Source organism: Atractosteus spatula, chromosome 27, assembly GCF_055471065.1.
Source record: "Atractosteus spatula isolate fAtrSpa1 chromosome 27, fAtrSpa1.hap1, whole genome shotgun sequence".
Taxonomy (NCBI): Eukaryota; Metazoa; Chordata; class Actinopteri; order Semionotiformes; family Lepisosteidae; genus Atractosteus; species Atractosteus spatula.
Genome location: NC_142732.1, coordinates 3,453,392 through 3,466,451, shown reverse-complemented (window position 1 = coordinate 3,466,451; position 13,060 = coordinate 3,453,392). Strand labels below are relative to the sequence as shown.

The following is a 13,060-nucleotide window of genomic DNA, read 5'->3' as shown; positions in this document are numbered from 1 at the left end:
ATCTGGAAAAAAAAAAACCCGGCAATGTTCACTCACTGTACTGGAGCCACCTTTTTCCAGCTGAAGCCTAAGACTCCCCCCCAGATCTAAACTCGGCGGAAACCTTTCCCTATATCCAAGTGCAAGCCCGCATCGGAGGACAGGACAAGTCCACCCCCGGCAGCAACATGAGCGGATGAACAGGCGGACAGAAGGAGGCAGCTACCGTACCTTCCCCTGGCCGAGCCGAGCCTGCAGCGCTCTGCACTCCTGCTGCAGCGCCGCGATCTCCTTGTCCTTGGAGAGGAGGGTGTCTGCGTGCTGCGCCAGGTCCCGGGCACGCTGCCGGGCAAAGGCCCTCTTGTACTGCTCCACTCCTCCCCCCCTCACCAGCGCCGGGGCGTTCACCTGCAGCCAGGAGCAGAGCTCGTGGGTTAGCAGTGCAGGCTCTGCCGTAGAAAGACATTTGAGCCAGAGACACTGGACTGGGGTTTCAGATTCAAAGGTGAAAACGCATTTTGTGAAGTAATGTCTGGCATGGATTTAGGAACCCCGAATTTTACACCACAATTACAACACAAATGCACTGAAATACTCACCCTCTTTCACTCTCTCAAGATGCACTGTAAACTGTGTTTCAATATGTTGATTAGAAAATTGTTTTTTTATCATTAGAAATTATAATAGTAAATCTGCGAGCTGCAACATGCACAGTTAGTAAGCTCTACTTACTAAGATCTGACAGTGACTTATTTGGGTCAACCTACAGTACATCATTATTTTCATCGTTTGCTTTAGAGTCCAAGAACAACTGGTAAATTAAAATTAGAAATTCTCGCTATTCATAGCTTCTTCCTGTCAACAGTCCCACATGGCTACAAAGCACATCAGCAAACATGAATTAAGACACTGGGGGAAAAAAAACAGCCAGTCACACTGGAAATATTTTTATTTCTGACAACTGTCTTGATGAATAGAGCTTTCACACAAACGGGCGTCTGGGAGGCTGATAGGGTTAATGCCCTGCATGGTGTCACCGGCACACTCTTCTCTTGTCGTGAAAGGAGTGGTGTATTTATAGGCCTCAGCTGATCCACCGTGTTTGCAGGCAGCTGCTGCCGTCTGCCTAGACTGCTCCTGCTCGGCAAGCACCCTCTCGTCCCCACGCGCAGCAGAACATTAACCTTGACAGAGTTCCTGCCTGGGCTGAGGCCTTTCACATCACAATGGGAGTTGTCACAGGCCGACTGTCGAACAGGACCAGTCCAGTCATTGATTTTTACTGCTGTTCAATTTGCCCATTAGAGGCTTCTATTGAGGAAGCAAAAAGCAAACAGAAGGAACTACGACTGGGGGTCTGTTAGAATTAGAATGTAGGCGCTGTCATTGTGTTTCCTGATTAAACGCCTCTGCAAGTTAAGGTTAGCCCTATAATTTCATCCATCCATTTTCTAACCACTATCCGGTTGCAGGTGAGCTGGTGCCTATCCCAGCAAGCAACAGGCAGAAGGCAGGATACACTGTGCATGGGAGGGCAAGTAAAAAAATGTATTAACTCACTTGAGGCACACGGTCTCAGAAAGGGTTAAACTTGAATAGGGCAGAACGTATAAGTGAATAAGGATTTAATACTTCAAGATTTTAACATCGTGTAGAAACTATGCAGGGCTTGCGTACCACTTTGAGGTTGGCCTCCTGCAGCTTGCGAGCCCTCTCCTCCAGCCGCTTGGCGATGACGGCCAGCTCCGCGTTCTTCCTCTTCAGACGCTTCACCTTCTCTTCCGTTTCCGGGGAGCTGCTTTTGCGCTGAAGGAGGAATGGCAGTTAGCGCCGATGACGACGAGCTAACCCAGCCCTTCCCTCGGGGCAATGTGCGCTTGCTTGCTACTTTTCTTCTAACTAATCAGAAAGGGGCCAGAAGCAGTCTGAACCGCTAGCAAAAGATGGAGAGCTGATACTTTTACCCATGCAGTGTCATCATCACTGAAAGAAAATACCAAGGAAGTTCTTAATTTAATGTCCCTGATTCTGCTCTCCTGGCCCCTGGTTCTGATATTCTGATGTCTGGGCTAAAGTCCACTGGGCTTGCACAACCTGGCCCACCCAAAGCTCTGCCTTAAGTATATTACTACAGAGGCGATCTCAGTTCTCAGTTCACCTGATCTACTACTGTATGTAGTAGGGGCTGTGCAGAATGGGCCTTGTGCAACCTAGATGAATGCTGCACTAGAGTCGTGGATAAAGTAAGTGATACATAACTGCAATTCATTTTATTGCCCATCTCTCCAATAAGTTGACCTCCCCCAATGTCTGATGCACTTTGTTGTTTGTCCTCTCCCTTATGCAAGTTTTGGGGAAAAAAAGTGTTAAAAGGGTTTGTTACTGATTTGCACCCTACGAGCTTTCATTTGTTTTAATGGTGTCGCCTCACAGACTCACCAATAGGCTGTTTTCTTCCCGTAGTTTTGCACAGGTTTTCTCCAGCTCATCCAGCGCGCGGAGCAACTCCGAGTTCTGACGTACGAGATACCCATAATCTGTCCCATTCTGAAACACACAAAACGCCAGTGCAACACGCTGTTAGTTACTGAAAGGAGCAAGCTACACAGGTACAAACTGTCATTTCATGCAGCACTATGAGGACAAGCTAGAAATTAAGACAGGTGACCTTCATGCTGCATTTGATGTGCCCATTTGCTTCTGCTGATAATCTGCAGGACATGACACATGGGAGCTGTACCAGAAGAACACAGCAATGTTCTTGCTGAATCCATCAAGTTCAAGTTTTTCGATATATTGAAAGAAAGTGGCCTCACACCACTATATTCAGATCGTCAGTCTTCATTTAGCAATGCTAAAGCCTTCATGTTCAGCTTTAATCAACCCCCTTGGTTTGCAAAAGCTAGTTTAATGTGTAGCTGTAATGCAGGAAACCAAAAGTGTGCTTTGAGTACAGGCTAAACCCACCAGTACTACCACCTTGTAGCCTGATCATCAGACTTCAACAGGAAGGCTGGCCCTGGTCAGTACTCGGAAGGAAGACATCTAAGGAAAACCAGGTTGCTGTTGTACTTTGGCCAAGAGAAGGAGTTCTTCCCTTGGGAAGAGATTTTCTGAACCAATGTTCCTGACTGGTGACAGGAGAGGCTGTGATTTGAACATGAAGTCCTGATTACTGAGCGATGAAAGATACAATTGCACAGTTCCACTGTAGCTTCCCACCCTAATTCAACTGGTGATGCAGTTTCTCATTTCTTCACACAACATGCTGTGTAGTGGGGCTGCTGGCACTTAATGGCTGACGCAGGTCATCCAATGGTAAATGAAATGGGTCTCCTTCTATATGTGAAGCGATTTTGGTTTCCCTGCAATTACAAATGCACGCAGTTCTAAACAACTATCCATTGGCTGTAAAACAAGAACAAACAAAGAGGCAAAAGAGACATCACAGCCAGACACCACAGCTAGTGAAGACTAGTCAAGAATCAGACTTCAGTCACTCTCTGTTCTTGGCTCTTTAAAAAAAAAAAAACTTTTTTGATTTTCTTTTTCAATAAAAGCCCCTGTGGTTGCCCTGACAGCAGACAAAATAATATATTTCTCACATCAGTGTATTTCCCCCCTTCTAACAATCCCTTGGTTTGGAAAACAAGCTTGTTAGTTCTGATCTAACAATCAAGCCTGCTGGACGTCCTATCAGCCAGCTCTTTTGATTCCTTGTACTTCAGCTGTTTGAAGTCCTGGTGCTCAACAGGAGGTTAATGCTGCCAGCCCCACAGCTCGCCTGCTCTCTGCCATTCTGTGGAAGCAGGGGGTTGGATTTGTCACTTATTTTTTTAAAAAAATAGGGCAAAGTTCCTGTTGAGAGAAATGCAAGACTCTCTCTTTGCACACCATTTGACGAAATGCATATTAATTTGCAGAAGCTATCTGTTACCCATTGGAGGCCTGGTTCCATATACTGTATGATCTGGCTCTGGTAGTGCTCCAGGAAAGACACCAACACTCAGTGTGATAGGGATTGTCACAGAGACACCACTCCCCCCGGTTTTCGAACCCTTGAAATCCTCTGAGTTTGGGACCAGGCACACAGTGATTGTTACCATTTATCATGCACCTGGAGGCCTGTTGTACAGGGTCCTGAGTCAACTTGAAATAAGAACCAGACATGGACACAGTAGGAAGGTACTGAGTGTAACAGGACTGTTACATCAGACACAAAGTACACAAAGCCTGCTAATGTAGGCATCCTTGTCAATTCATCTCATTAAAAAGCATAACACCATCTCACCATGAAGGAATGACCAGTACGTATACGACAAGGAAATCTTCCTTGAGGAAGGTTGTTAAGTTTTCTGAATTCAAGACTGCCCATTTGGTGGTGGGGGGTATATTCAATGATCTTGTTCTAATGCTTGTCAAACAATAAAAAAAGGTCAAAATATTGGAAATGGAATAGCCCCATCAGCTCTGGGCCACTGCTATGTAATCAAAGCACTGAACCATTAATCAGGCTATAATTAAGTATTCATCAATGTAGCCAATGCAAATGCACATTAGAGCTCTCCTCTCCCAAGGGAGGATTAAAGCATAAACGTTTTTGCAGACCAGTAACCGTTTTGTTGAGTGTTCAAAAGGGAGACTGAGATGCCTAATAAACCAGACATACAGCATTTATAATTTATAGGAAAACCTAAATTAAATGTTGCATCAGTGAATACAAGTACAGTTTATTTTTTCTGTAATGAACCAAAACTATGCAACCTTTCACATTTGCAGCTGAAACTAATATTAATGATTGCAGATCTAAATGGAAAAATTCAGACACAATTACACTCACATAGGCACTTCATAATTGACAAGACTACACAGACTGCACAGCACACAAGTGGAAAGTTTAAATTACTATTTAAGTAAAGGCATGCGACACGGGTACCATTTTGATATAGAGCTCTGCTATATTGATATAGAGAGTATTCCTGCAGTTTAATAATTAAATCCAAGTCCTTTTGATTTTTTTAAAAAATAATTCCTTCCTGAAACCTGAACATACACCTGACATACGAACAAAACCATTTCAGTTCAGAATAAATCCTTCATGAGCAACCTGGAAGACACATGGTATATTCAGCTTTGAACTAAATGCTAGCTTTTGTTTTAGCCTGAGAATCACGAAACAATGCCTGCCAGCTCTGTAGGTCAGTAAGATCACAACCTATCTGCAGAAAAAATCGGTTTCATTCATCATAGACTGAGAAAAGCTACTTGGATTATCTGTGATTCTGCTCTACCACCAGGGTCGGTAAAATGAAGAATGGAACATGGTTACTAGAAAGAAATGACTTCATGGAAGCACCTCATTGCTGTGAGTCTTGATTTTACAGAATGGAAGCAGTCACAGCAGGCAAGCTCATTCCAATGAAAGTGACTTGTGGGAATCTAACCACTTGTTCCTAACTTGGAAATCAAAATAAAAAACATTTGGATTTCAGTTGAATGCTTACTTATCCTTATACCATACGGTGAAAATATCCAGTAGAGTCTTTAAATCCCAGTGTTGTCTCTTGAATCAGCACCACACTTCATTGGGGGCCTTTTAGGCTGACTTTACAAAAAGTTAATTCATATCAATGCTGCTGACAATAAAAAGCAAACCACAGGGACACAGCATTCGTTTTTTCACATTTTTTCCCTTTAAAGACTTCAATGGCAGGAAATATTTTTTTTGCACAACAGCTAAAAGAGGTCACCAGAGGCCACTGGATACCATTAAGTTCTTTTATTACTTTTCCTTCAATACTGGTCCCCTGAAAGCCCCATTTTCTGTAAATAATGATGCTATTTGCCATTACTCACCTAACTGGTTGCTTCATGTACTCACATACAAGTACAAGGCTCATGCTTAAAGCACAACCATCCACATTTTCAGTGAAGCGGCAAGATTACTCCCATTTTCTTTACATTGTTTCCATTCGAGATGATGGAGGAGTGGCTGTGAAGCAGATTCTCCAAGTATAACACATGGCTTCAAATACAATACAGTAAATTTACTTTCTGGTAGCTAATTCTTTTATTGTGAAAGGACTTTTTCAACTGATCATCATATCACCATAAGAATAACATAAGAACATAAAACTTTTACAAATTAGAATATCATTTGGCCCATCTAGCTTGTTTGGTAATTAGTAGCTACTAGACACAAAGATTTCATATAGTTGTTTCTTCAAAGAAAGCCTTAACAACATGGCTAGGTTGCTTGTTCCACACTCCCACAAACCTTGTCAAATTAACCTTGTGTAAAATCTTCCTCCTGTTCCGAGTTTTAAACGCACTTCCAAATAGTTTCCACATATGTTCTCCAGTTTGAGTTTCACTTTTCATTCTTGTGTTTATACGGTATCTATAAGTGGGCATCACAAACATTTTAAACACAGTAATGCAATATTGAAACAGTTTTCCATCAATAGCTCATTTGGTATATATTATTACATTTTAAATAATGAGCAGACTATTCTGTTGATTGATTGTTGAGCAGCAGTGTAAAACTACTCAGCTGAAGTCAAGAGATGACATAAAACAACCAGGTTCTTGTTTGGGATTAGAACTGAGTTACAGTCGCCAAAATAAGATGACAATGTGCATGCGTAGTCATTCACAAGATATGGTATTCATTCATGTTAACGAAATAACCATGACCCGCTTAGGGAATGAAGAAGTGTCTGTGGTATGATTTTTTCCAGGAAACTGGACTTGTGACCATGTCCTGGAAGGCAGAGGGTCACCACAGCAGTCGAGGACTATCACATTTATCTGATTAAACTGTGCAGACTTTTGCAGATGGTGGTGGCTACAGATTGAGAACATCAAGGAAGAAAGTCTGCATATCAGCAGAGTGACTGCAGCTCAGCGGCTGCATGCTCAGAGGCTGCTCTTGGGCGGTGCTGCCAACCTCGATGGGCCAGAGAACATCTGAAGCGATGGCCAAGAAAGCAGCGACACTTGATAGACCTGAGAGAACTTGATGAGAGTGATACTGGTGCAGACTGAGGTGACCTTGCCATTCATCAATCCACTGACACAGACCTTGAGCCAAGCTTTTCCATTCCTCCAAGCCAATCTGCACATTTTGGTTTTCAGGTTCATTTCAAGGCCACGGTGCAAGGATTTCACTGGCACAACCTCAGGAAAAGAATATTTAGGTTTTGGTCTGGTCAGCTGTTTTTCTTTCTGCCAACAAAAGACCATGATTGGGCAAATGTTTCTAACTTTGTGCAAGTGAACGAAAAGTAAGGCAGAACATCTCAGGTTTTTGTGTTCGTGCTCCTAGAGTTGTATTAATGTTTAGGGAGGCCATGCCAAGTACTAATGTAAAGTTTGATACATACCTTTAAAATGTTTAATTCCATTTCTTCATTGCATCAGTATGGTTACACTCACTTAGCATGAGCTTTCACATGTAAACAATGGTGCACTATCAACATTATGATATCTTATTCTTCAGTAAGAAGCTGCAGAGTGATCTGTCTCATTTAACAAGGGATAGAAGTTCTTTCACAAGTGCATACAACAAAACAACATTTTCACACAAGGGATGTCAGTCAAAAGCATGTATTCCGCTACCTGATTTGTACCTCCTGTGCAATCTCTCGATTCATTTAAAAACTGGAGACTTTACTAACACGTTGCTCGACTGCTCTACCCAAGAGGATTTCTCTTGTGAACTCTAAGGCTGAACTTTGACTATGAAGAGCTTATGATCACACTAATGAGATACCCGTCACTGCTATAGAAACCAGCCGACGAGGATCTGACAGACTGGGAATGCAGATGTAGCACAACTTCAGAGGAAAAAATGTGCATGAAACTATTAAACAGTGGGAATAAAGGAATCAAATTCAAGAGCAGATACACATCAGATGCAGAAAACCTGCATCTGAAGATCTGTGTAGACGCGGTAAGATGAAACATTGGCTACCATGGTTGGGGCACTCATCATTTACACAGCATTTTTCAAAGGCCTTGAACCCAGCATGTTCTGTTTTCACAGATCTCCGAGATCTTGCCTAAGAGTACAAGCGGGAACTCTTCTGACAAGCAATTCTTTTTTTTTTTGGTGTGAATGAATGTGAATAGTAGTGCCTTATTCGTGTCTGAAATCTCTTCAAGCCGCCAATAACTTGACCTTCTCTCTGCTGTGCCAGAGTCCTGATGGCTTTAAAAATTTAATTTTCAGGGGGACTATCAATCCCCGACACTGTAAAAAGTACTGAAGCACCGTAACAGCAACAGCTGGGTGCAGATCCATCCGTAAGAACGCCGTTCTTTCTGCTTAGGGAGACTGTATTGAAGGCAGCCAGAGACCAAGGGGTGAAGTGTCAGACCCCTTTGGAGTTCTCTTCAAACTGACACTGATATTAAATGAAATGAAAGGAATCCCAGAACGCCAACTCTGTCAATCTCACTGAAAGGCCACAGCATAATAAGCTCCTAGAGCAAACAGACTAGAGCTGAAAGGTGAAACATAAAAACCTACAGTGTCCTTGAAGTGTTTCCTTCCATTTGTTGTAATACTGCTGGTATTTAGTGCTCCCTGATAACCAAATAAGACAGGCTAGGCACAAACCAGTTTCTCCATCTTGGTAAATCTTTACTGGACCCAGCTCACGTAGTGCTTTTGTTTCTCCATTGTATTAAATCATTTGAAGTCGTGGTTCAAGCAATCCATCTGAAACACAGCCTTGGGGGGGGGGGGAGTCTTATTTCAATTCCTGTGTTTCCCTATTCAGAAACACATTTCTGCATTTTTAAACACTTCTGCACAGACTTCTGTCAGGGACAATATCCTGGTCCTCTGAAAGAGAGCTGCTGGCAGATACACTCCCAGGCCAAATTTATGGACGTATTTTATTTTACTTCATTTGCAAGGTAATAATGAGACAAGATCCCTCAATGGATCTAGAAGAGAGATGTTTTTCTTTGCATGCAGATGAGCTTATGTTCATTTTAGGAATGTCACTGGCACAGCCAGGGACCTGGCTCCTCACTGTGAATGAAACAAGCCTATAATTACAGTCGAAGCAAAGAGGTAATTGATGCACACTCACGTCTCCACCAACTATGCACCTTAACACATTTCATCTTCATGTTCGGGAACATAAAGATACATACAGACCAAAAAATTAACCATTGATCTCACCACAGTGAATAATGTTGTACTGCATTAAAGCCATTTGCAAGCAATTCCTATTTCCTGTGTTTACTTCAGTGATGGGTCTTTAACCCTGAATTGTTCAGCAGACCATATTAAATCAGAATAATAATATGGTTTTAATTTCAAGTGGGAAAAATGCGTCATTCAATTTTTTAAGGTCCTGTATCATATGTTTAAATACATTTGTCTTTTGAAGTGTTTTAATTTATAATGTAAGTTTTCCTTGAATTATTAATAGGAGGGAATTTTTTGTTGTAAAACATTCACACAAAAACCTAGGACCAAACCAAAGTCTGAAACAATCCAGCACTAAGGCAGTACAGCACAAATGTATAATTTTGAAGCTTTACTCTTCCCAGTACTGCTTATATATCTGCTATTAAATTTCAGTTAAAAAGGTGTTTTAATATTTAACTTGCTTAAGGTGTCCATCAATCTGTTATTTCTAAACCAATTTTCCATTAACAATACTCAACATTGCATATCGCTCTGCATGGAAGAAGTATTTTTATATATAGACAACACTTCCAAACCCTTGCCTTATCTGATGGCTGTTGAGTTTGGTATCTCTGTATCAGGCTACAGAGAGCTTGGTGTTGAAATTTACTCTTTTTCAATTATAAATTGTTTAGCAGTATACAACTATAATAAGTAGTTTCTGACATGAACAGAGTCCCCTTTCACTTAATGTACGTAGGTTATCAGGATGGTTGTATCCTAGAATATCTAAATGCACATGAAGAGAGAAGTGATGGTGTGTTGAATTCTCCATTCTGCAGCATGAATGGTCTGCTAGAGCATTTCAGATTGACTGTAGGGAAACTCAGTGGGTGGTAAATGTACTGTTCTGTTCTCATTTTATTCATAATTTCAAAGTATTTAAATTAATCATGACTATTTTTTTTAAAAAATGTAACTATACCCTGATTAAGTAATAGCATTTTAGTAAGAAACACTTTTCTTACTCTGTTCTCTGCACAATATAGAATTATTTGGCAATGCAGCCTGCTGAAGCTGAATTCAGCTTTTTGCCAGCAGATCATATTGGATTTAGTAAAAGAAATTTGATTACTTCTGAAAGTAAAATACGCCAGTAAGGGAGAAGCCAGTTGACAGTGCTAGAAAATGATTTAGAGGACCCAAAAGGTTTTGTTAAAATTGAGTTTTTGCAAAGGCATTCGCTATATTCATTTAATGAATTCTTTGATAAGATCACTTTAGTGGCCATACACAATTTCTTGCATTAGGAATTTGTCTTTTTGCATACCCCAGCTTGCTCTCCATGAGACACACAGACAGGGAGAGAAGCTTGGGGTCAGAGCGCAGGGTCAGCCATTTATACGGCGCCCCTGGAGCAGTTGGGGTTAAGGGCCTTGCTCAGGGGCCCAACGGAGTAGGATTCCTCTGTCGGCCAGAGGATACGAACCCGCAACCTGCCAACCACAGGCGCAGATCCTTAGCCACAGAGCCACTGCACCGCCTGCAGAACCAAAGTAAAGTTTCATAGATTTGCAAGTCTTTGATTTCAAACCTCATGATGCAATGCATGATTTAGAAACAGACTGCTCTGCATACAGTTATTTAAGGCATTCTGCAGTTAAGAAGCAGGAATGAAGTCTGGTTAAATCAGTCCTTCCTTATCAGGGAAGCTTCAAGTCAAAGGGTGGGTTCATCACGGAAGTAAAAACATGTAAGCCAGACAAAACCAAAATAGTGCAAAAAAGCGATCATTTACTGAAAGTGCTCTTGTGAAAGAAAAAAAATATGTACAAAAGAAAAAATGTAACAAAATAGCAAACTGCAATGTCTTCCAGGAATTATTCTACTAGCAGTTTCAAAAACAGGCCTACAACTACCCAAGCTGTACAACAACACACAGACAAGGTTATACCACAAAGATCAAAAATAGTCTGCTACACAATGAGTGCCAGGATAGATTCCTTAAGCTCCACCCCAGCCTCCTCTTGCTAGACAGGAAATCCTCCATTTAAACCAGAGGTTAATCAGGGTCTATAACCTGACACAAAATGGTGGAACAGACAAGGACAACAGTGTACATCTACAAGAGGTAAGAAATACAAAGAACCAATACATAGATTAAATTAACAATATGCATTAACAACTACCATAACATAAATACAAAGATATATATAAAACAAGCAGTGGTGCGGTGGCTGAGAGTTCAGCAGACAAGAGACACGTGACAAGGGCATGCAGTGGCCCTTCGTATGCCCATTATCGAAAAACTGCAGTAACCCAGAGTCTATCCCAGAAGCACAGGGTGCAAAGAAAGACTACACCCTGGCTGGCTGCTGAGCACACACACATGGAGATAATGCGAGGAAACCTACTGACCCAGCCAGCGTGTCTTTGGAAGGCAGGTAAAGATACAACTGCCAATTGACAAGCTAAAATCACAGGTGTTGAAGCGGACACAAAACTACATAACCTACATCCTACTCCCAAGTCATTGCAGAAGCTTAAGATACATTTAAACTTTCTTTATGTTAAAAGTTAATTTTACAAGCATCAGAAATGCCCTTGAGCAAAGCCATTCATCACGAAACAAGGAATGAAAACATGCACAGAACGTTTGCTTGACAGTACCTGGAAATACGACACATGAAATGTCAGTGAAATTTAGGTCAATAGTGCTCGTTCTTTCCACATGCTGTTACTTCACCTACAGGGAGAAACAGGGAAAGAAGGACACTGTCATTGTGCTTGCTGTACTCCAAACCTTCTCCAGATCTGCCCACTAGTCTTCTGCAGTACAAAGGTGAAGGTGCGATGGCTTTATCTAAAGGCTCAGCATGCTGAATGTCATTGACCGATGCGGATAATTTTCATACCCATGTCTGAAATCCCAGCAGGCCATACACTCAGCTTTGCACTTGTAAACTGAACCTTCAATGCACATGGCCAAACCGTACCTCAATCCATCCTGATGCGCTCATTTCTGCCATCACCACACTCCGACATCCAAGAAGAAAATGAATTTCAAACGAATAAGCAAAACGACACGCAAGATTTTTAATAAGGCAAATGACTCCCTCAAGAATACAAAATGTCCTGCAGCTTTATTGTACAATTCTATTTATATCTTAGCTGACTTTAAAAGGGGGAGGGGAGTGTGTGTGTGTGATCATAAGTAGTCAAGATGCCACTTACACTGTACTTAAACAAGCAAACCCGCTGATTATCAGGCGGGAGGCTGGCAATGTGGAACAATTGCACTTTAGTTGCAATTCATTTGTAGTCACAGAAGATTTGCTATTTAAAGATCTCTTCTATAGAAATGTTATTAATCTAAAAATGCTTTATTTCTAAACAGGAATGGAGCAACATATCATTTAATAGGACACCAATGGGAAAGCACGCACTTTTACAGAAAGTTACACAACTACAGTATAAATAAATTGGTTAAGCCTCTCTTGTAACAAAAATGCTCGAGAAGATGATTTTGGTTCATATTGTCTCAAACTTGTAATCTCATTGCAGGTACAGTATAAGACAATACGATTCTTGGGTATGCAGGTAAATAAGTAGTGCTTGTTTTTTAAAATGATTTTTATTATCCTCAAAGGAGTGGGGCGTTCACTAATATAGCCTGACACTCACCAGTCGCCTCTGGTGTTGTACAGTCAACATGTCCGTGCTAACCCACTTTCAGGGTCAGGTAGGACACAAAAGCAAGCTGGCATGCAGGGAACCCGAGGTGATCACAGACTTTGGTGATGAGCGTAGATACAGTTTAAGGAGGAAATTGAAATCTGTACTTCAGTGTGCTCACGTTCAATTTCAATGACACGGCTTATAAAGGAGCACCAGGTCAGATATTGTGAAACTGCTGGCACTGGCTGTACGATC

The 13,060-nt window shown here is 41.6% G+C and overlaps 1 protein-coding gene across 1 annotated transcript in view; it reads right to left on the bottom strand.

Annotated features, from left to right (window-relative positions):
- Positions 1-13,060, bottom strand: part of tspoap1 (TSPO associated protein 1) — a 96,440-nt gene that overhangs the window by 39,780 nt on the left and 43,600 nt on the right. The window contains exons 2-4 of the mRNA XM_088906819.1: positions 2,419-2,526; positions 1,657-1,785; positions 211-387 (exon numbers count right to left, since the gene is read on the bottom strand). Coding sequence (XP_088762945.1) covers positions 211-387; positions 1,657-1,785; positions 2,419-2,526 — 414 coding nt within the window. The remainder of the gene's footprint in view (positions 1-210; positions 388-1,656; positions 1,786-2,418; positions 2,527-13,060) is intronic.